General features: G+C 44.8%; 1 protein-coding gene and 1 long non-coding RNA gene across 6 annotated transcripts in view; one reads left to right on the top strand and one right to left on the bottom strand.

The window, feature by feature from the left end:
- The window catches only part of TMC5 (transmembrane channel like 5), a 36,119-nt gene that overhangs the window by 10,043 nt on the left and 3,004 nt on the right, over positions 1–23,072 (bottom strand). For 2 of the 5 annotated variants that reach the window (XM_072942684.1, XM_072942686.1), the window contains exons 3-13: positions 20,014–20,103; positions 16,675–16,774; positions 14,123–14,210; positions 13,424–13,672; positions 11,051–11,202; positions 9,285–9,429; positions 8,227–8,382; positions 6,589–6,740; positions 2,620–2,698; positions 1,661–1,758; positions 165–260 (exon numbers count right to left, since the gene is read on the bottom strand). In XM_072942684.1, coding sequence (XP_072798785.1) covers positions 165–260; positions 1,661–1,758; positions 2,620–2,698; positions 6,589–6,740; positions 8,227–8,382; positions 9,285–9,429; positions 11,051–11,202; positions 13,424–13,672; positions 14,123–14,210; positions 16,675–16,774; positions 20,014–20,103 — 1,405 coding nt within the window. Of the gene's footprint in view, positions 1–164; positions 261–1,660; positions 1,759–2,619; positions 2,699–6,588; positions 6,741–8,226; positions 8,383–9,284; positions 9,430–11,050; positions 11,203–13,423; positions 13,673–14,122; positions 14,211–16,674; positions 16,775–18,526; positions 19,056–20,013; positions 20,104–23,072 lie in introns of those variants that run through there. The other 3 variants (XM_072942687.1, XM_072942688.1, XM_072942685.1) reach the window with 2 other exon arrangements.
- Positions 19,255–21,386, top strand: LOC140687076 (uncharacterized). Its single transcript, XR_012061138.1, has 2 exons — positions 19,255–19,379; positions 21,052–21,386. It is a non-coding gene; the product is annotated as an uncharacterized lncRNA (long non-coding RNA).

Below are 23,072 nucleotides of genomic sequence, written 5' to 3'. Positions count from 1 at the left end.
GGCAAAGAATAGTCTGGGACGTGAATTCACAGTTCTCAGACTGGCTGGATTTGGTATCTACTGTGCAACTGTGAAAACCAACAGATTCTGGGGCTTGCCACTGAAACTCCGAGTCCAGGGTCAGGCGGGAACCGCTGGGCAAACTAAAGATTCTCAAAACTTACCACACCAGAGTCTGTGCATAGATCAGTTCCAGGACATTCCTGGCGATGTCAAACTCCTGCAGGCCAAGACTTGTGATCAGTCGCATCCCAATGATTCTGGGAAAAGGTAATGAGGTTAGTACCCAAACCATCAACCTCCTGCTTCAAAAGGTTCCCCACAGTCAACAAAAGAGATCCTCACCCATTTGGAATAAGTCATAAGCTCCCTTGCAAATTTTTGAAAAGTTCCAAATATAACATGTTTTCAAAGAAATAATTGAGGGAATTGAGGGGAAAATGGAATTAACACAGTGCATTCACACAGTTGAAATGGTTCAAAAAAATTCTAGAGAACGTTATTTAAATTACCCCACCCATTATTTAAATAGGTGGTTAATTATGAATTAATAATAGGTATTATTGAAATGAGATAATTATTTAAATTATCCCACCTATTGTCTTGTTTATACCACTTTTTGCTTGTTAAAACTTTTTTTTTTCAGGGACCAGAAAAACTTAGTACCTCTCAACCCAAATAAACTGAAAAACTTTCAGCTTTTGGTTACCACTGTTGAATTAATGGTGCTTCTCAGTTTTCTAAATTCACAAGGAGGAAATCTAAGTCTCCATTTGTTCTGAAGACACTTGGGACTACTTTGATTTTTTTCATACAGGGGAGTTGCCAATAAAAAAAAAATGCTGTCAAAAAAAAAATGTCACATTTATGTCCAGACTCTGGACAGAGGCTGGACTAAAAGTGAGTCTGGGCAGACTGAGTGAGGAAATTTGGCTTTCAACCTACCCACTAAGGAAAGAACCAGCATTGTGCTGTGCCACCTTATCACTAGGGCAGCTTGCAAAACTAAGTGTCTATTCGGAATGAGATGCTCAGCATTTTATTACAAAATAAATGAAAAGGAAATAAAACAGGGCCACACATGGGCCAGTGATGACATTGCCTTAATTCTGCATACCTGGGGTCTAAAATAAAAATTAGTGCATTCATTAAATTCAGTTAAAGCAATGAAATACATCCATGTATATGGACATGAAGATGCCAAGGCATCGTAATAAGATTAGTAAGAGCAAACTCCACAAATTTGCAGCGTTACCCCACTTTTGTCTTTGAAAATTATATGGTATATACACACACATAAAGCAGTATGTGCACAGAAAAGTTTGGAGGAATATACACACACTAGAATTATTAAAATTATCTATGGTGGATAAGACCTCAAATGACTCTTGGTTTCTGTGTTTAATTTCTAGAACTATTTTATCTAGAGAAGGTTATTAAGGACCCGCTGAACCAAATGAAGGTTGACAGACAACAGGAACGTCAGGTCAAGGTGAAATGTCAGTTAATTCAGAAGAAAACAATATTTCAAAGGACAGCAGGTGGACTTAGAACAACGCACACTGAGAGTACATAAGGGACCTGTACTTCCTGCTCAGCCAAGACGGTGGCTCTGGTTGGAACATCAGGTGCGAATTACTCAAGACAGACAAATATTTACCTCCTCAGGAACTCCCCCAGGAAGGAATCAGCTAAAGAGAACACAAAATCCATCAGAAGGAGCCTGTAGATCTCCTGGCCAATGAGGGTTTCCCAACACTGGAAGGCAAACAAGAGTTGGGATGTGGGAAGAGGCTGTTGCCTCCACTCAGTTTCCGTCTGTGCCTGGCAACCCTGTGTTGTGAGGACGTGGCTGCTGGCTTAGTTTGAGTGAGTCCTTGTGTGCCCAGAAAAGCAGACCCACTCTCAGCAGAAATGCATCTTTAGGCTGAGTTTGTTTTCAAGAGTATTTATTCTCTTTCTGTGCTCCTTCTTCCCCCATTAAGGCTTGCCTTTCTCATGTGCCCAAATGTTCCCATCTCACTACCTGTCCTCTTTAACACTTTTCATCTTTGTCCTATGCCCTCTGGATCCCATTTCTCAGCTAAGGGGAGCAGGAGGTGTCAATGCCTCCACTCCTTTTGCTTATTAACTTTATGAAAAATCAGTTAATATCTGCTTGATTAAGAAAGTGGCCTAGAGGTTTGGCAGACTAGTACAATCTGGAAGGTTGAATTAGTCAGTTTATGAAACTGATGGATCAGTTACCTCTGTAGGAAGTCAGTACAATGAGCTGATGGACTGTGAGCTTTTAGATTTGGCTGAATGAGGAGAGGAAATTTTCAGATGTACAGCCCAAGGATGGATGGATGGATGGATGGATAGATGGATGGATGGATGGAGAGACCGTGGGATGGATAGATGGATGGATGGATGGATGGAGAGACTGTGGGATGGATGGATGGATGGATGGGTAGATGGATAAATGGCTAGTAGATGGACAGATGGATGGAAGAATAACATGATATCTGTTCTAATACTCTAAGCAGAAACTCTTCTGAAACTTAAGAAACTCATTTCCTCCCTGGTGGTCAAAGGCTAAGAAATCAAACTTAAGGCAAAACAGCAAGGAAATCTCACCTCTTCACCAGCCAGGGCCACGATGTTGAGCCAATAGTAACAAAGAATTCCAATGATTGATATTTTCAGAAAGATGTTTCTAAACAACGGAAGAGAAAACAACTCTCATTACCCTCCACGGAAGTCATTAGTGCTCTTGGCCAGTGTTTCCTTTGGGGCACAGGGTAGAATGGAGGTTCTTGCCCCCTTGTGGTCGAATGGGCCATATGGCTAGCTCTGGTAAATGAGTTGTGAGCAGAAGTGATGCGTGTCACTGTGTGTCACTACTAGGCTAGAGCACTTAAATGCCAATGAGAGCCTCAGGACTCACAGTCTTTCCTCTGGAGTGGTGATCAGCAATATTTGAGATGGTTGCTGCAGTCTCAGCCTGGATCCCTGAGGGACTAACATGAGCAAAACCCCCTGCCAATCCATGACGGACAGGGAGCATGAACAAGAAATAAACCTTTGTGTGCTAAGCCACTGAGGGTTAGGGTGGCAGGGAATGTGTGCAAAGAATCATGTGCCACTAGACCAGTGGTTCTCAAAGTGTGGTTCCCAGACCAGCAGCATCATCTGTAAACTTGTTAGAAAGGAAAGTTTTCCAGCCCCACCCAGATCTACTGAACCAGAAACTCTGGGGCTGGGGCCCGGCAATTTTTCCAGGTAATTCTGGTGCATGCTAAAAGTTGAGGGCCACTAACCTGACAACATTGTGAAGGAAGGGACCAGATCTGTCTTTCGGTGCCAGACACCCAACCTCTTGCCCCATGCCTAGCTTATAGTAGACCCTCTACTGGATTAATGCTAGAGTACACCGTGATATTGTGACTTACTGTAAGAAATATGGATTTGGTCTTCTTTCCCTTTCTGGCACTGAGTTCCTAAAACCCTTGGAATTTCCTGAGGAGAACTAACAAAGTGTACGTTGTTGTAATGAGGTGACTATTGGGAAGCTTCTGGTTCTCTTAAGGACGGAGACTGGTTGCCATGAGAGTCAATCCTGTGATTAGAGGGTCTGAACTTTCAGTTCCACCCCTCAGCACCCCCACCACCACCTCCAGGGAGGAGAGAGGTGTTGGAGGTTGAGTTCAATCACCAATAATTTAATCAATCTCTGCCGATGTAATAAAGACTCCATAAAAACCCAAGAGGGCTTCAGAGAGCTTCCAGATTGGTAAACAGGTGGCTATTTGGGGAGAGTGGAGCTCTTGGAGGGAGCATGGGAACTCCACACCCCATCCCCATTCTTGCCCTTTGCATCACTTCTATCTGGCAGTCAGTCCCTGAGTTATATTCTTTTATAATAAACCCATAATCTAGTAAGTAAAGTGTTTCTCTGAGTTACGTGAGCTGCTTCAGCAAATTAATCGAACCTGAGGAGGGGGTCACTGGAACCTCCGATCTATAGCTGATCAGTCAGGAGGCCAGGTGACAACATGGATTTGCAACTGGCATTGGAAGTGGAGGAAGGAGAGGTCTCCTAGGACGGAGTCCTTAACCTGTGGGGCCTGGTGCTGTCTCCACTGTAGATCATGTCAGAATTGAGTTGAATTGTAGGACACCCAGCTGGTACTGGAGAATTAGTTGATGGTGTGGGGAAAATCCCACACATCAGAATTGGTGTCAAAACTTTATATACCATTACTGTAGGGCAACTCCAGGTTAAACTTGAAAACACACTCTTCTAAGCCAAGAAAAGCTTGTCATAAGTCAGAATGATGGTGTATTTCTGAGATTTCCCATTTTCTCTGAATGTAGACAACACATAGGGCTAATATACATTAAAAGACAGTTAACCTCTTTCATGGTCAGCAAAGATGCCAATTAAATAAAGCAGTTTAGATCAAAACGGCACACCGAGCATACATACCTACCACCTCTCCCTCCAAATTCTATTGAAATGACAGCAGAGTTAAAAGCTAGACGATCTATAAAGCAGTGGAGAACAAAAAAAGTCACCATGAACAGACCAGAAGTGCAGAGGAATTTATGGAATACAGAAAGCAGAAATAAAGGACAGAAAGATAAAAAAATGAAAGGGGGTTGATGGAGAAGTAAGACTGGAGATAACCGCAGTTTAAGAAACAATGAAGAACTGAATCACTTTGCTATGCACCTGAAACTAGCATTGTAAATCACCACACTTCAGTAAAAATTGTTAAAAATAAGTAAGTAAAACAAATTCGGCAGAAGCCTGCCTCAGAGGTGGCAGTAATTCTAGGCATGCCTGGAGCTTAGAGACGGCCAATACGAAGGGTCTGGAAAGGGCAGCTGGGTAATTATCTGACCATGCTAAATGTCAGAAAATCTCAAAGCAACACCTGTAGACCTCAGAAGAGGTAGTCAGAATACAGTCTTTGGCCCACGCAAGCCCACCTTCATGTAGAAAGGCAAAATAAAAAATATGTGGGAACACGGAAGTACTTAGAAAGTGGACCATCACCAGATCTACTCTAAAAGGATGTCTCATCTTCTCTTACACATTTAACAAACACCGGTGAGCAAAGAAGCCAATGAAACTTATGGATAATGTGTATGTTTAAAAAATCGCTTTATGACTTCAACAAAAAAAGAATTAAAAATTGTTTTATGCCACTGAATTGTACACTTAAAATGATTAAAATGGCAAATCATATATATATATATTTTTTTAACGACAAATTTTTAAAAAGCCCAATTGTTTCTAACCATAGACGGAAGGCACCCAGAGGTGAAGGGTAGGTAGAAATGAAGGCTTGCTAAGATTTTTTTCTTCAGGAGAATAATACATACATAGATTAACTCTAAACACTAATCTTAGAAGTCAGCCAATCTTTTCTCTGAAGGGCCAGACAGGAAATACTTTTGGCTTTGCACATCATACAGTTTGTGTCCCAACTGCTCAAATCTGCAGGTGTAGCAGGAGAGCAGCCACAGACAATATGTTAACAATGGATGTGGCTGCGTTCCAATAAAATTTGTTCCAATAAAACAATATATACATGTGTTTTAAATATCCTTGTTACATTTCACAGAACATTGTAAAATGACTATTACTCAATTAAAAAATGTTAAAAAAATTAATAACCTTGTTACAAATATAAGGTAATAGAAATGTGTAAGATCTGTATGAAGAAACTATTAACATAGACATAAGCATAGAAATGCTATTCCAGGAAGAAGGAATAGCCAGTGCAAAGGTCCAGAGGTGGGAATGCAGTCTGGTATGTTTGTGAACAATCAGAAGGTGATGAGGCTGGGGACATGGAGGAAGGAGGGGTGAGGGTAGAAAATTAAGTTGGAAAGCTGGCCAGGAGCCAGATCTCAGAGGCCATGGTAAGGCAAGGGCTCTGGAATTGATCAGAAAAGAAAGTTGATCTTCATTGTATAGCCTTATCATTCTACACACCAGCGTAACCAGGAACTGGTCCGGGAACTAGCCAGGAAGAAGCAATAAGAACACAACTTGGGTAGTTTCATACTTTATAAAAACTTTGGGGTCACCTCTAGCACATACAGTGCTTTTTGTGGGAGCCAGTGAATTGCCAAAAGGGCTCACTCCATCTCCATTTGGGTTGCTGAATTATAAAAACGCACCTCTTCCTCCTGGCTGATTCAGTGGGTACTGGGAATCTGATTCAGTTTGACTCCTGGGAATACTGGATGATATCAGCCCTCACACAACTCCTTAGCCAAGAACATTTGTGCAGTGCACAACCGGCGCATCTGTATACCTCATAACTGAGAACTGTGTTAAACCTCAGGCTGGGAGCAACTGGGAAAGATGAGACATTTCTCTGAGCAAAAGGCATATGTACTCAATAGCTGTATTTTCTCAAGGCCTTTTGGATTTGGGGGCTATTAACCCACACCATCAAAACATACTTTACTCCTGAAATTCTTTCTGGAAAACAGAACTTTGAGACTGGAGCGTAACCCTTTCTAGCTCGCATTCCATTTCCCTACTTGAAGAGGGAGGCTGATGTGGGGAGAGACAGCCACACCCACCGGATCAGGAGGATGTAGACTTCGTGCCTCGGCATCTCGTAGCGCTCCACCAGCCTGAACATGGAGTAGAAGCGAGGCACAGCCAGGTTGATGCAGGACACAACGAAAGGCAGTAACAGCACCGCCCCGGGTTCCCTGTGGTTCTCCAGGAACTGCAGGGGATGGAGGGAGAGAATCAAATTGCTGACTGTGCACTGGACCCTTCTCTGCCTCAGAAGACCACCCCCCATGATGTGAAGTAGCTCCTCTGAGGTTAGCTATTAAGGTACCACTTGTCCAGCACTTATCCTGAGCCAAGAACTACCCACATGATTGCTGTAATCCTCACTATACCCAGCTGGTGTTAACAGAATTAACTGATGGGCAACCTGAGGCTCAGAGAGGTGAAGATGCTTGCCCAGGGTCACTCAGCTAGGAAGTGGCAGATTCAAACCCAGGTGCATCCGACTCAGGGGTCTGAGCTCCAACAGTCATCCTGTGACTTCACTTTCTTCACTAAAAAGTCTGGGAAAATGCGAATGTGCTCTTGGTTGTTGGAGCAAAACCTTGATCTACTGAAGCTATGGCACAAGAGCACTGATCACCGTGGAATTTCTCCTCCCATCTCCTGTGTGCCCTTGTTCACTTCACCAGGCTTCGCCTATCCTTGGATGCTGAGGGGACGGGGAGCCCTGCAAGCCCATGCTGCACCTTTGCATCCGGGCTAGAGAAGTGCCCCTGCCTTTATGTGGACACCACGCTGGCGTTTGGCTGGAGTGAAGCCTGGGCTGCCGCTCCGCCAGGTGGCCTTGGAGTAAGAGATTCCAGGGGATTTACCTGATGTCCCATGCCCCATTCCCCATTCCCCACTCCCAGGCCCTGACCCTGCCTCCATCCACCTCTGGATGGGTTGAAAGCACTACTCTCACTTTGGGCCGCATCTTTGGAGCCAGAGTAACCTGGGTTCAAATGATGCCCCCTCCCCATGCTTATAAGCCACAAGGTCTGGAGCCAGACGCATAGTTTCTCTGAGCCTCTTTCCCCATCTGTGGGATGGGGAGATTATCATGTAACCCACAGAGATGTGGCAAGAATTAAGTGAAACCAAGTAAGGGAAAATCTGGCCCCAGGGCTGCTAAACAGCACAGCTGGGGGCACCCTTCATGTGAAATGGTAGTTGCCAGTGAATGTGAGCCTTGGAGCTGGCAGAAGGCTGATCCCACCTGGCACAGGGCAGATGTTCAAACAATGGGCAATTGTTCAAACAATTCCATCAGTTCACAATACTTACTGAGTAGACATTCGGTGCCAGGGCCTATGAGAGGTATTAGGGATATAATAATAAAGGAAGAAACCAGAACCAGATCCCAAGTCCACGGCCAAAGTTCCCATCTCTCTGCCAGCCCAGAGCTTCCCACTCTAAGGTGTGCACACACATCACCTGGGGATGTTTCTAAGATGCAGATTCTGAGTCCGTGGGCCAGGAGGGAGGGACCCAGGATTCTGCATTTTTTTAGCAAGCTTCCCGCTGGTGCCGATGCTGCTGGCCATGGACATGGCTTGAGTGGTGGGCTCTCCGCCACTCTCCCACTCCAGCATCCTGTCCCATCACCTGCTTCTCTATGCTCTGTACTCTGGAGCTCCTGCCTCCCTGGTTACCTTTGAGTTGTTCTCAGCCAGGTAATAAACAGCTACACAGCAGGCAACGGCCACCCCAGTGGAGACAACCCAGGCTGCCAGGTGGGCACAGAAGCGGGCCAGTTGCTGATTGAGTGTTAACTTGATGCTCTCCTGACGGATTTCTGACAGGTTCTCCTGTAAACACAAGGAAGTCAAGTTCACCCACAGACCTCTTCCACTGTCAGCAAAGATCCTCCCTACTCAGATAAATACTCGCTGTTCCCAGAGACACACATCCACAGGAAAGAGGGTGGGGGAAGTTCACGATAAACTTGGATTAGGAGACTGGGGGGAACTCTCAAATGGGCAAGAACCCCCATCACCTCATTAAACACCATTTCCATCTCAGAGGAACAGAGATGCTCTTGGGGTCACAGACCGAGGTCACAGACCCTGCTTGAAGAGTAAGGCCAGGTCTCTATACCGGGGAAGAAGTTAACGTATGCAATCATCTTGTCAAAGCCACTTTGTTTATAAATTCTGCTTGCTTTTTTTAAAAAAATATTTTTTTCTATAGACCAGGGTTTCTCAACATTGGCACTATTGACATCTCAGCCAATAATTCTGTGTTGGCGGCGGGGGCTGTCCTGTGCACTGCAGGACATTCAGCAGCATCCCTGGCCTCTTCCACCCACTAAGTGCCAGTGGACACCTGCTCCCAGTTGTAAGCACCAAAAAAGCCTCCAGATGCTTCCTTATGTCCCAAGTTGCAAACTGCCCCGAGTTGAAAACCACTGGATAAAATTTTAAACCTGGAACTGTGAGGCCAAGATAAAAAAAGATCAGGATACAAATTGCCAAACTGCCCTCCAGCAAGCTTGTACCAATAACAAAGCCACCATGTCACGTGAAAATGTCCATTTCCCTACACCATCACCAGCCCTGGGCATTTAAAGTATTTTTAGTTTTGGATTTTTTTCCCCAATGTCATGGGGAATAAAAAGTAATTCATTATTACTTTACGAAAAGCTACAGACATCCTGAAGGTGGAAAGAAGACTGGTCTTGCAGGGGCAGGATGAAGCTAAGTCTCCTTACCCTGATCTCTGTGCTCAGATTCTTCTGTTTCAGCTTTACAGCACTTTGGTGAGTGACGGTGAAGTCCCAGCAAAAAATGAGTTTAGCAATCCCTCTGGAGTAAATGTGGGGGTTAATGAAGTTGTTCCGGAAGTACCTGGCCATGCTGGGGAAGGCAAAAACCAGAATACCCAAAGGTAACTAGGACAGGCATGGGGAGTGCAGGAATTAAAACAAAGGAAAGTCTTACCATAAACAGTGAAAGGCAACATGGAAGAGTTAGCCCCGAGTTCTTCTGGAATAGTGCAAAGCAAATATAATAGTTAAGAGCACTGGCTTTGGGATCTATAATCCTAGATCACCAGCTGGGGAGTTTTGTCATTTTAACTGTTCTGACCCTCAGGTTCCACATCTATATAATGGGGGTAATAACAGTTCACACCTCACAGAGTTATCGTGAGAGTTGTGTTAGTTTCTCCGTGTGGCTATAACAAACTGCCCCAAACTCACTGGGTTAAAATAACACATATTTATGCTTCCTGGAGGTCAACAGTCAGAAAATGGGTCTAAAATCAAGGGAGTGGCAGAGCTGTGTTCCCTCTGGAGGCTTCAGAGGGGACTGTTCCCCTGCCTTTTCCAGCTCCTAGAGGTTGCCTGCATTCCCTGGGTTTGTGGCCCCTTCCATCTTTAAAACCAGGAGGGTAGCAACTTCCACTCTCTCTCTCTCTCTGACTTTGATCCTCCTGCCTCTCACTCTTAAGTAATCTTGTGACTGTACTGGCCCATTTGTAGATCCTTAACTTAATCACATCTGCAAAACCCCTTTTGCCAGGTAAGGCAGCACACTCACAGGTTCTGGGGAGCAGGACTTGGACACCTCTGAAAGGTGGGGGGCACTACTCAGCCCACCACAAGAGCCAGTGCAGCACTTAGCGCAGTGAGCACTCGACAAAGGCAGCCGTTACTACCACGGAGATGTCAGCGGGGCTCCGTGAAACCAGGCCCAGGAAGGACTTGGTACTGAGCCTGGCCTGTAAAAAGTGCTCAGTAAAAGGAACACTACCGTCCCAAAATTTGCCACCACTGGATAATACCAGCTTAAGAAACAAGTCCTAGTTTGATCGGACAAAACAAAATCTTGTTTTATTTTGGATTATCGTGCTGGCAGTGAGGTTATTATGGGCTGAACTGTATCCCTTAAAAATTAATATGTTGACATTCTAATCCCTAGGACCTCAGAAAGTGACAGTATTTGCAGATAGGGTCTTTACAGAGGTAATTAAGTTAAAGTGGGCCTTAATCCAAATAGTTGGTGTCCTTCTAAGAAGAGGAAATTAAGGTGCATTCACTGGAGGGAAGATCACGTGAGGACCCACAAGGTGGCGGCCATCTGCAAGCCAAGGAGAGATGCCTCAAAAGAAACCAGCCCTGCTGGCATCTTGATCTCGGATTTCTAGCCTCCAGAACCTGAGAAAATACATTTCTGTTGTTTAAGCTCCCCAGTCCATGACTTTACAGAGATAGAACATCGTACCTCCTCTTTGACAATTGTCAATTGACGGCTGTCCATCATATTGGCTGAGTCATTGCATCTGTATTTTCAGAATGACCAGTTTCTTTAAAAGCACCTGAAAACCTCTCTTCCTCTAATCAAACAAGGAACGATCAGATAGCAACTGAAAGTTGAACTTGCAGAGAAACCGTTCCCCAGGTAACTTTTGAGTCTCTTGAATTTTGCTTAGATCTAAAAAAAGAGCTTAGAATCAGGAAATGCAGACACGCCATACCTGAACAGCAAACTGAAAAAGCAGATGACCAAACACACTCCGACTGTGAAGATGTAGGCCAGCTGCATGTCGTAGGATGCCCCACCGTTCCCGTGCCGGATCGTAGAGTTGGTGTAAAAGCCGTAGTACATCACTGTGTCACTAAAATAACCCTGAAAGGCACAGTAAACGCTAGATCAGGCGGGTGTCTTGAGAAAAAAATGAATGACTATGGCCCGCACAGTTGACCTCTTCCGTTATGCGAGAAGCTTGCACCGGTCAGTTTAGACACTTTCTTTGCAAGAAAGTGGCACCCAAGGCCACTGAGAACCTAGACGCTTTATCATGAGGCTCTTAGATGTGCAAAGGACTCTCAAACCAACATAACTTTACAATGGAGGGACCCAGCGGTCACACCCTGGACCCGGTGACCAAGCATGGAAGCATAGCCAAAAACAAGACAGCCAGCTGTTACATGCCTCTGTCATCTATCATAAGCATTATGGTCAAACATGTTTAAAATGAAAAAACATCAAGCCTTTACGTCTAAATTTCAATTTACAGGAAATAAGAGGCCTGTATAAATTAGAGGAACAAATTAGGGAGACCCTGGGGAAACAATCAGACAAGTGCAGGAGGTAGGACATTGGAATCTGCCTGACAGCTGGCCTGGTTTCTGCAACAACAAGCCAATGTCAAGAAAAAAAGGCGCAGGGACTCTGGGGAGACCATTCTAGATTAACAGAGGCTTCAGAGAAAAACAACTGAATGCAAGGTGTGGTCTTTGCTTGGATCCTGGTCTGAACAAGAAGCTAAGAAAGACATTTTGGGGACAACTGGGAAAATCTGAATGTGACCTGGAATTTAGACATTAACTCTTCACATTCCTGGGTGTCATAATGTATAGTGACTGCAGAAAAGGGTCCTTATTGCTCAGAGATGCACGTTAAAGACACTGAGCCAGATACGTTCTGATGTCTGATATTTACTGTAAAATGCTTCAAAAGATGATAAGCTAAAACAAATTTGGCAAAATGCTAACAATTTAAAATCTATGTAGTGGGTCCATGGGTGTTTATTTTACTACCCTTTATTTTCCTATAACTTCGAGAATTTTCATAATAAAATGTTTCATATATACAAAAACACAAAATAGACATAATAATGAGAAAAAATGAAGGAGAAATGGACACAATTGCATTTTAATGCATCTATTCCAAGGGAAAAAATTTTTTTAACAACAACAACAAAAAGAGAAATGGATGAACCTCACTTTGAACATTCTACTGCGATAGTCAGCAAATTTTTTCTGTAAAGAGCTAGATAGTAAAGGTCTTTGACCTGACGGGCCCACAGCCACTCAGCTCCGCTGTCTAGTAGGAAAGCAGCACGGATACATAAACAAATGGGTGTGCCTATGTTCCAAAAGAATTTGATTTACAGGCACTGCAATTTGCATTTCATATAATTTTCATGTTTTACAAAATGTGATTCTTCTTTCCATTTTTTTCCAACTACTTAAAAACGTAGAAATGAATCGTATTTTGCAGGCTATACAGAAACAGGTGGCAGGCCAGATTCACCCCTTGGGCTGTAGTTTGTCCATCTACAGAATCTCAATGGTGGAAATCTCTTCTAGAAAGTAAACTCACAAGGCAGGGGCTATATGCTTCATAGGGAGCTGGGTAAATACACTGTGGTTGTTATTAAAAAGAATAATGTGGATGCATGTCCATGGTCTAGATACAGAGTAAAGCAAAAAATGTTGCAAAGCAAGACTTATTACATCCTATCCTCTTTTTGTTTCATTTTTTAAAAATGTTTAACTATCTATCTAGCTATATATCTAGGTGTATCTATATATCTATCTATGACTGTACAGGAAAAAAAATGGTGCACAAAGATACACTCCAAACTGGAGAGTTAGTAACAAACTTTCCTTAGTTTGTTCTCTCCTAAGCTAGGATTATTTTTTTTAAGGAGCATTGTATTTTGCAGAAAGAAGCATAAAAAAGAAAGAAAAGGTAGGTCCATGAACACTAGTATGAGATGTCAACACATCTTAGGTGGAAGAAGGCAAGTCAGATGTAGTATACAAATAATTCATTTTTGTTTAAAAAGATGCATATGTACATGTATAATGTGTCCATATGTATGCAAAGGAGAGGATTCTGGGCAATAAAAACTGTTAACCTGTGGTAACTCTGGTTACCTTGGGAGACAGAAATTCTGCTACACTGTGTATACGTTATTTGGGGGTAAAGGAAAACATTTTAAATCCCCACTTTCCTCGTTGTCTCTCAGGCAAAATGAGAGGCTTGGAAGGGTAACTGGCAGGCGTGAACGTGGGTTTCCGAGATGGTGAACTCTGGATGGGGAAGATGGAGAACTTACCGCCCCGGTTAAAAATTCCAGTCCAGTGAATTGGAGGTTGTTCTTTTCGGCCACAGTTAACTGAGGGATTATGATGAAGCTGAAGGTCACAACGAACGAGAAAATGTTGAACTTCAAAAGCCACCTGAGAAAGTTGAAATAGGAGAGGACGCTGGTGCCGAACTTGCCTCCGATGACCTTGAGTGTCTTCTGCCACAGGCTGATGGAACTGAGCAGCTCTGACAGGCTGCTCTTGGCTCTCCGGTACGCCTGGGGGTGGGTAGACACAGAGTGTGCGGCGTGACAACCCCTCAATAAATGTCTACTGAGCAGGTCTCATAATAGCAACAACGGCCGCCGTTTCCAGAGCGGTTCCACGCGCCAGGCACCGTGCCAAATGCGTTTATAAACGTTATGTCCTTTAACCTGCAGGACCACCCCCTAAGGTGAGTGCTATTATTTATTACCTTCCCAGGTTTGCCGTTGAAAGTGACACTTGCAGTGGCTAAGTTGCCCAGATAACGCAGCAACCTCTTAGACCTGCCCACTCCTACCTGGCGTCCCCCTGCACCTAGACTGACCCAACTCCTACATCTTTCAGTGAAAGAGCCCTGATTTGGTTCCTCTTCCCTGTGGGTCCCCTCTCACCCGCACTCTCCCACCTCCCTGCCTTCACCCTACGCTGTGCCCATTTCTTGATCGCAGTCAGGACAGACTTACCAGGGCAATGGAGCTCAGACCCTGAGCACAGCAGTGGAAGTCCAGGACACCACGAGGCTGCTTGCTTTTCTCCCTGTCAACCATTTTCCTGTGGGAAATGGTAGAAGAAAAGTGAGAGACACCAATGCTGTAATCATTCATTCCCCAAATATTTCCTGAGCGCCTGCAATGTGCCAGGCACCGTCCCAGTTGGTGAGATAGAGATGGATTTCCTTAGCTCATGGAGGAGACATCCCAGTTGGAAGAGAAAGAAAATAAACAATAAATATACTAAAGTGGGTGAGTGGTACTGGATGATCGAAGGTGATGTATACTACGGGAAAGAAAAAGGGAAAAACAGAGCAGAGTAAGGAGATGAGAAATGCTAGGGTGAGGACCATGTTACAGTTTGGGATGGCGCCATATTTGAGCAAAGTCTTGAAGGAGAGGAGGGATTATAACCGAGGAAGACCCTATGGAAACTGCCCAAGATAGACTCCCCCCACATCATGTCCTCTGCCTGCCTCTTATCTATAGAAAACCTTTAGCCTCCAAGGTCTTCCCTGAGTTCCAAAGAATACATTTAATCTGAGAAGTGAAAAAATACAGAAAGAAAGGAAAACAGCCAAATAAGACACAATAGTAATAGTTTAGCCAATAAATAAAGTCAAGGACATTTAGTTCCTCCTCAAAGGCTCTAGATAATAATCTGAGCCGTGTCCTTTGAGCTGTTTTGCAGATACAGAAAACCCCACAGGTGGAAGAAGTTAGCTGTATCCTGCGCACAGGCACGTGGTCCCCAGGCTGGTGGGAAACAGAAGGTCAATGATGTTGGCTCCTGATTACCTCACCTCCCACCAATCAGAAGAATGTCCATGAGCTGATCACGCACTCCACAGCCCTCCTCCTTCACCCTGTCTTTAAAAACTTTTCCCTGAAAGCCATCGGGGAATTCAGGTCTTTTAAACACCAGCTGCCTGGACTCCTTGGTTGACGCCCTGCAGTAAACACTACACTGTCCTTCACCACAATCCTGTCAATGGAGTGGCTTTACTGCACTCAGGCAGGCGGACCCAAGTTTGGTTGGTCACTGGGTTAGTCTATGGATAAGGGAATGTCTGGAACAGCCAATAAGAAGCCCCAAGGAGGCCAGGATGACTGGAATGGAATGAGCAGGGGGCAGGGTGAAGAGTGGAACAATCATGGGTGGGTGGGGGGTCCTGCAAGTGAGCAGCTCTCAACCTGGGAGATTTTGCCCCCCCAGGGACACTTGGCAATGTCTGGAGACTCCACTGGTTGTAAAACTGGGGACAGAGCGGGTATCTCTGGCATCTAGTGAGAGAGACCACAGATGCTACTACACACCTTACAATGCACAGAGCAGCCTCCACAGCACAGAATCACCCAGCCCCAAAGGTCAGGCTGCAAACCGTGCTGTGACGTCTTTTGGGCCATCATAAGGCCCTTACTCTGTGACAGAGGGAGCCGTGCAGAGTTTGAAAGAGTGTTTTCAGAAAGATCTATCCGTGGTCAGTCTCTCTACCTTTCCATGAACTCATCACATCTCCTTTGCTCTGGCCCTTCCCTGGCTCTATCTGGTCCCCCACAAAGGCCCACCCCCACATCACCATCTTCCAAGGCTCAGCTCAGCTGTCCTCCTGTTTTGCTCAAGCAGATTGTTATCTTTTCTTCTAGTCCTCCCACTGCCATCTCCTTCTACCTTGGTGTGGCCGGATTTTCTTTCTGTCATTTATAAATTACTTGTTGATCAATCTGTCTCCCTGTCCAGACTTTCAAAGTTAGCTTTGCAACCTCAGAACAATTGCATTGTTGGATTATTTGTTAGCAATTGTATCCACTCTACTCGTTTCTGCCAACTACTACAAATTGCAAAAGGAAAAAGAAAGGGTTGAGGAAACATAAATGTAAGAAGGTATGAAGGCTTAAACACCTCCCATTCTTGTTTTTGGACTTCTGGGGTTAGTTAGAAAGCTGCTGGGGTTGTGTCGTCTTGGAATTTTGCTTTCTTTTTTTTTTTATGAGTATTTTGAGACATACAGAGAAGATACCAAAAAGAGTACAGAAACGTCCCATCTACTGCTCAGCATTTCATTTCCCCACTAACATCTTACATTTCCATGGTAGATTTGTCAGAACTAAGAAACCAGCATTGGTGTATTACTTTTTCCTGAACTCCAGGCTGTTCTGATTTTATTAGTTTTTCCACCAATGCCCATTTTCTCTTCCAAGACCCATCCACGATACCACACTGCATTGGTTGTCCTGTCTCTTTAGAACCCTCTAGTCTGTGACCGTTTTTCAGTCTTTCCTTCTTTTTGATGACCTTGACAGTTTTGAGGAATACTGCTCAGGTACTTTGTAGAATGTCCCTCAATCGGGGTTTGCCTGATTTTCTTCTCTGGGTAGACTGGGGTTGCAGGTTTTAGGCAAGAGTACCACAGAGGGGGAGGGTGTCCTTCTGATCACGTGACTTAATTCTAGGGATGCTAACCTTGACTGATCTTGAGGTTTGCATGAAATCATGGGCAAGAAGAAAAGCTTTTGGTCCATACCTAAGGTTCCTTTTTTCTTCCATGGTCCTTGGCTGATTCCTGATGGCTTTAATTCTGTCTCTAGATGTCATGGGTATCAGTGATGCGATTAACTTTTGTCCTGCAGACAAAAAATAAATGGAATTTATTTTCCCTTTAGCAGAATAATGGCATTTTAAAATATGGTGCTGAAGATAGAGCATGTTTTTATAAGAGAACAAGAAGAATATATGGGCTCAGTGATCCCAAAGCTCACAAGCAAAAACAAGAAGACAGCATGAGGATGTGTTAAATTTCGGAAGCAAAGCAAATGGTCGTTTGCATGCAATTCCAATTTAGTGGTTTCCTTTTTCTGGTGACAAGAAACATTTAGCAAAGCCAGTGAGACCCAGAGCATTTGGTCAGTCTGGCTCTCCTGCCTCTGCCATGTCCCCATGGCTTTCTCTCGCCCCCTGTACTCCAGACCCAAGCATCTTCTTTATGTTTCTTGACTGTTGTGTTATGTTCTTCCCATCCAGAAACGACTCCCACCCACATTCTCCCAATAACTCAAATTCACATTCTGGGTCAGCATGGCAGATACTGTTGGTCTCCTACCCCAAAGTCATATGTCCTTTTTAATAGAATCCAATTTTGTTTAGGAGTCTACCCCCCTCCCATGGCTTCCATAGGGTGGCACCCATCTCCAGGCACAGGGGACGGTCCCAGTGAGTCCAGGCCTATCCTGATGGTCCCGGCCCCCTTGCGGGTGAACGATTTTGGCCCAGGCATGTGATACGTTGACCAATGTTCTGTGAGGGGTGGTGAGCTGAAGAGTTTCTTAGAAAAGGTTTCTTCCTTCTCAAAAAGAAAAAAGCAAAACTCAAAAAACAAGGAAATGACAGATCCTTCCTCCTGTGTGTCACATGTGCCACATTCTGTACCAGTGAGGGAAGCAGCTGGGGGGGCCGGCTTGGACAGTGACAGGGGAGTGGGCTGGCCCCCCGGTCCTGTCCTTGAGTGAGACACAATTCCTCGTTTTAATGAGGTAGTTGAGGTGGAGGGAGAATCCGCCGAAGAGGGCCACCAAATCACTCAGCTGGAGATGAGGACTTTGTGTTTTTCCTGAGAAGGAAGTGAGGACAGACAGAGGGGAAAAGGAGAAGGAGGGAGGAGGGGAAAAAAACAGAAATTCGGGGAGACAGCAGCTTGAGAGGAGACACCCCCATCTTCAATAAAAGAGCTAAAGCCACAAAATGCTTTGATGTGAATGGATTTTTCCCCCTCTTAGAAATCACTGACAGCAGCTGGCCTTTATGCCTGGAGTATTATGGGATGAAACAGAAACAGCATCCAAGAAACCAGTGTTTGGCATCAGGAGCAGAGAGGCAGGGAGGGCTCAGCTAAGACGTGATTTCACGGCAGACTTGACAATAAGAGGCATCCGGTGCTGTCCAGTCTGGGGTGGGGAGGAAGTGGACCAAAGCAGGACAGGACAGCGGTTACGGCGTCAGGCTTGGGAACCAGGCAGATCTGCATTTAATCCCAGATCTGCCACATCATTTAATTTCCCCGAGCCTCAGTTTCCTCATCATGCACATGGAAATGATAGGCATGCCTGCCTCACAGGGGTGGAGTGTGGGGAGTAACTAAAAGTAAATTGGATGGATAACAGAAAGTCAGGACATCAGGCACATGAAACTAGCCTGATCAAGATAAACTCCTTCTTCGGGATTATGTGCTCTCACAGTGACCCCTTCCTGGGTCTCTAGCATCCTCAGGTCATCTACCAAACCTTCAACCTACTCGAAGTCTTAAAAACCCAGAGCCCTGTGGACAGCTTGGAAGACGCCGCTGCTCCTGTCCTAACTTTTCTGGCCCCGTGTCTTACTACCTTGGATGTTCTCATGTGAAGTCCGAGGGGTGTCTAAGCTCAAGCTTCCCAAGCTGTGAAGGGTCTGAGAAAACGAGTCATTCATAGATGTTGAAAACTGGAACAACTGCTTTCTTTTTCTGTCATGCCGATTGCTGAGAACCTGAGAGTCGGTCACGTCGGTGTCAGAAACGGAGGAGATGAGGCTGAAGCCTGAGGTCACCAGCATCTTGCCTGGAAAAGTCTGATTTGAAGATGGACGGCTTTGGACCCCAGATGGGACATTCTCAACCTCGATGACGATTTCATTCACTTGGTCATCAGACAGCATCTCTCGCCTCTTCCAAGCCTCAGTCTCCACTGGGGTGGGCTTCCCAAGACCTCATACGGCAGTCACACTGGCATTGTCGGGAACCGCCAGGAAAAGTGATCGCAGTCACCAAGAACCGCCCCATGCACAGATTTTAACGCCAGGATGAGATCGACAAAGCCAGTGCCACACAAATCACAGCACAACTCCCCGCACCCACACCAGAGGGTCTCCTCGCAAAGAGGCCTGCTTTCCTGCAGAGACATCTGTCCCAGTAGCTAGGCAACAGAATTCTTTGTTAAAGGCAGTGGGATTCTAGAAACAGAAGGTAGAGATTCTTCTCAATGACTCATAATCAAAGGGCGGGATTTGCTTTTCAATTTGGTGCCTCTGGCCTAAAACTTCTATGTTTATAATTGTACATACCTGTGTAAATCCAGATGGGTTTATAAACAATTATCTCCTGACTGCCTTGGGCGGCCACCCCGCTATCTGTCTGCCTCTATCTAGCCATGGGATGGCCATGTCTTTTTTCCTATCTAAAAATGATTGGTCCACGTGCAGGTATGTGCCCCAAATGGGGCTGGACAGTGTCTTTCCTCAGCACTGACTGATAGGCCCAGGGAGAAAGGAAAACTTTGCAATGAGATTGCTGAGCTGAGTGTATGCCTGGTCCTGCTACTGGCCATGCTCCCAGGCCTGCAGAGAAGGCCTGACTGGGGTTAAGATGAATGAGGTGAAGCTTTAAGAGATGCTGAATCAAGCGCAGATGACAAATAGATGGAGGAAAAGAGAGTCCAGGTGGCATGGAGCCGTCGCTTCAGACTCAGAGGCCCTGGTTCCCATAATTCATTCAACAAGTATCTTTGAGCACCTACTATGCACCAGGCACCATACTAAGTGCCAGATGGTAATTCTAGCTTCAATTCTTTGTTTCCCCATGTCCTTTGCACCACACAAGTCTTGGGCCGGTGTGATTTGGGTTTCTGTTACTTGCAACCAGAAGAATCTTCATGGAGACACCTTGCTATCCAGAAGGGAAAAAACTCTGATGTCTACAAGAAAACCCCACTGTGATACATTCAGGAAGGAGAGAATTAGTTATCACACCGGAGGCCAAGAGGAACGGCAATGTTTGCATTGCCTTGAACATGTTTTTTAGGGTTGATTTGGGGGTCACTGTCCATTTAAGCCTTACCTTGGGGTGACTTGAGCCAATCACATCCAGACAAGAGTGGGTCTCTGTAAGCTTGACCAGGGCTGTCATCACCCACATAAGCAGGGTTCACTGGAACGAAGACGTGGGAGACATCGCCAGTTAATCCCACCACACTAGATATGACTGAGCACAGAACGGTCAGTAAGAGTTGTTAACGGGTCACAACTCAGCGTTTGAAAAATACCTGCCTGTGGGGTGGAGGGATGAAGACAGAATTCAGAGGGGTTTGAGGCAGCAGAAATACACTCAGTGACACCATAATGATGGATATTTGTCAAACCCATAGAATGTCACACCACCAAGAGTGAACCCTAATGTAAACTGTGGACTTTGGGTGATAATGATGTGTCCATGTAGGTACAATTGTAACACATGTGCCACTCTGGTGGGGGACCCTGATATTGGGGGAGGCCATGCATGTGTGGGGCAAAGGGTATGTGGGGAAGTCTGTTTCCTTCCCTTCGATTTTACTGTGAACCTAAAATTTCTTTTAAAAAAATAGTCTTAATTTGAAAAAATAAGCCAAAGAAAGCTTGTCTAGATGATTACAAAGCTTCCTTCAATTTCTAGAATTTTATGATGATGCATGAATTCATTTGAAATTTGTCATGATTTTCTTAGGGACAGAGTCCACTCAGCATCTACAAGAGTGTCACAATTCAATATATTTTTATTCAACCCCTGGTAAACACTGAAGGCTAAACTCCTCCAAAGAGAAAATGAAGCATATCTTGACGGAGACATGCACAGAATTATACTGCAGGAGGTTCTGGAACTTCTTGCCAGAAATCAGTTCCCAGCTTTATTACTTACTAGCTGTGTGCTCTCTGGCATGTTATTTAACCTCTCTGAGCTTTAATATTTTAGTCTGTAAAACAGGGATAATAATAGGACCTTCACATGGGATTGTTGGAGAAATTTGAATCATTTAACACATGTAAAGTCTTCAGAATAATCCTGGAAAATAGTAAACTCTTAATATATATTAACTTCTATGGTAAATTCATTGTTTTTCAGCAAATATTCTACTTCCCCCACCTTGGACACCTCCACTGAGGTTGGGTATGGTCACATGACTTGCCTTTACCAGTGGAACACAGCAGAAGTGACAGTGTGCCAGTTCCAAGTCAAGGACTCACAGACATTGTGCATTTCTGGTTGCCACTTAGAGCACTTCTAGCTTATTCCAGAAGAAGAAAATGGCCCAGGTTAGTTCACTGGGCTAGAAGGCACTAAACCTAAACAGAATCTGTGACCTGGAGTCAAGCACAGCCAAACACAGCCTGGTTCAGTCAAACTCCAAGCAAACCCACAGATGTGTGGGTGAGAAATAAATGCTGTTTGCTGTACAACACTGGGTTTTTGGAGTTGTTTGTTACGCAGCATTCCTGTGGCAACAGCTAACTGATGCATCCCTTACGAGTTGTGCTGAATTAATAAATTCAGTTAACACCGCTTAAGGATCTACTATGCACAAGGAAGTGACACTAGGAAAATCACCTGGAGCCTTGGAGGATACATGGATAAGATGGGTTCTTCTTAAGGAGTGCACAGTCTCTCAGGATGGTAGCACACTGGACAAGTGAATGCCAAGGGCTACAACCCTGATCCCAACAGGAGCCCAGAGAAGGAAGCCACACTTGATGTGACTACTTTTTTAGAACAGTTTTTTTAATTTTCAGCATTGGAGCTTGGCGGTTAGGAATCTGCATTTGCCTCGGTCCTAACCAGCAGTAATACAGGATCAGAGTGACTAGATTCTGATCCTGGTTCTTTTGATTTAGTAGCTGAGTGACCTTGAGCACCTTTCTCTCTGAGCCTCTGTTTTTCTCTCTGTAAACAGAGAGAGAAGTAGCGCCTCTCTGAAAGGTGGTTGCAGATTAAACAAGACTGTAAAAGGAACAGGGCATCGAAAACACTCAAAACCTGGTGTTATTTGCTCCGCTTGCATCAGGGTGGGGCAGTGTTTCTCAATCTTTTTCATTACTGGCCTCCCAATGAGTCTTTTTAGACATTTCTTCCTCATTGCCCTCCCCCACGACATTTTAATACCACAGATATTCTATATATGTGCTATATGTATATCTGCTCTAAACAGAAAAAGAGGAAGGTATTTTTTCTGGCCTTTCAATAAATTTTTGCCCCTTGGGATTGATACGTCCCACTGAGAATGGCTGGTATGAAGATTTAGAATAGCCAAAGTGAAGGTTTTCTATGCAAAGATGTAACAGTCGGCATTTTGCATTAGTGCATGGTAACGCACCCCATCCCCTCCTCTCTGCCTCCTTCGGTCTCATCCCCACTCACCCCCTCAGGGCTAATGCAGCTGAACAGTCCTCCATCTGCACCATCCAACACTTGGGTCCCTCATTCTGTTGATGGCTGAATACTCCCTCCCTTATCTGGCTCCCGCGGGCTCTGAATTCCTATGATATTGACTTGTGTAATGAGTGACTTCCTCTATCAGATAACAAGTCCCCTTTTCCTCCTGGAAGATGAGAACTGGTAGAGTTTCCTTTGCTTCCCAGAACTAGACCTTTATACACAGCAAATTCTGAGGACGATGTGATTTTTTTTCACATACCGAGAATCTGTTTGCTAATTTTCTTTAGTCTTGATGTGCGGGGACCACCTACTCAGTCAGGCTTTAAGTAACGTGAAGACAGAGCTGCTTCTAACTCCCTGTGCCCCCAGTAGGTTCCAAACATACAAGGGCTGACCGTCTGAACACCTTGTACCAAACTAAAGCCGGCTACGAGCGGCCACATAAACTGAATCTAGCCTACCCATGGTTTTGCTTGCCCAGCTCAGGGATTTTATTTATTTATTTTTAAAGTTATTCTGGAGCATGAAAAACCCTGATGTCTGGCTTCTTTAGAGAAATCTAAGGATCTGGCCACACTAAGCCCATCTTCCCACATAACCACAATGGGCTGAACCCTGACCTCAGCCACCTCACACAGGCATGGAGGGGGGAACGCCCCCATCTTCCACAATCCCTACCCGACTCGCTTGGATAATTGATGACAGTGTTTATC

Source organism: Vicugna pacos, chromosome 18, assembly GCF_048564905.1.
Source record: "Vicugna pacos chromosome 18, VicPac4, whole genome shotgun sequence".
In the NCBI taxonomy this organism is placed as follows: domain Eukaryota; kingdom Metazoa; phylum Chordata; class Mammalia; order Artiodactyla; family Camelidae; genus Vicugna; species Vicugna pacos.
The sequence above is the reverse complement of the archived record's forward strand: the minus strand, read 5'-3'. Positions and strand labels throughout refer to the sequence as shown.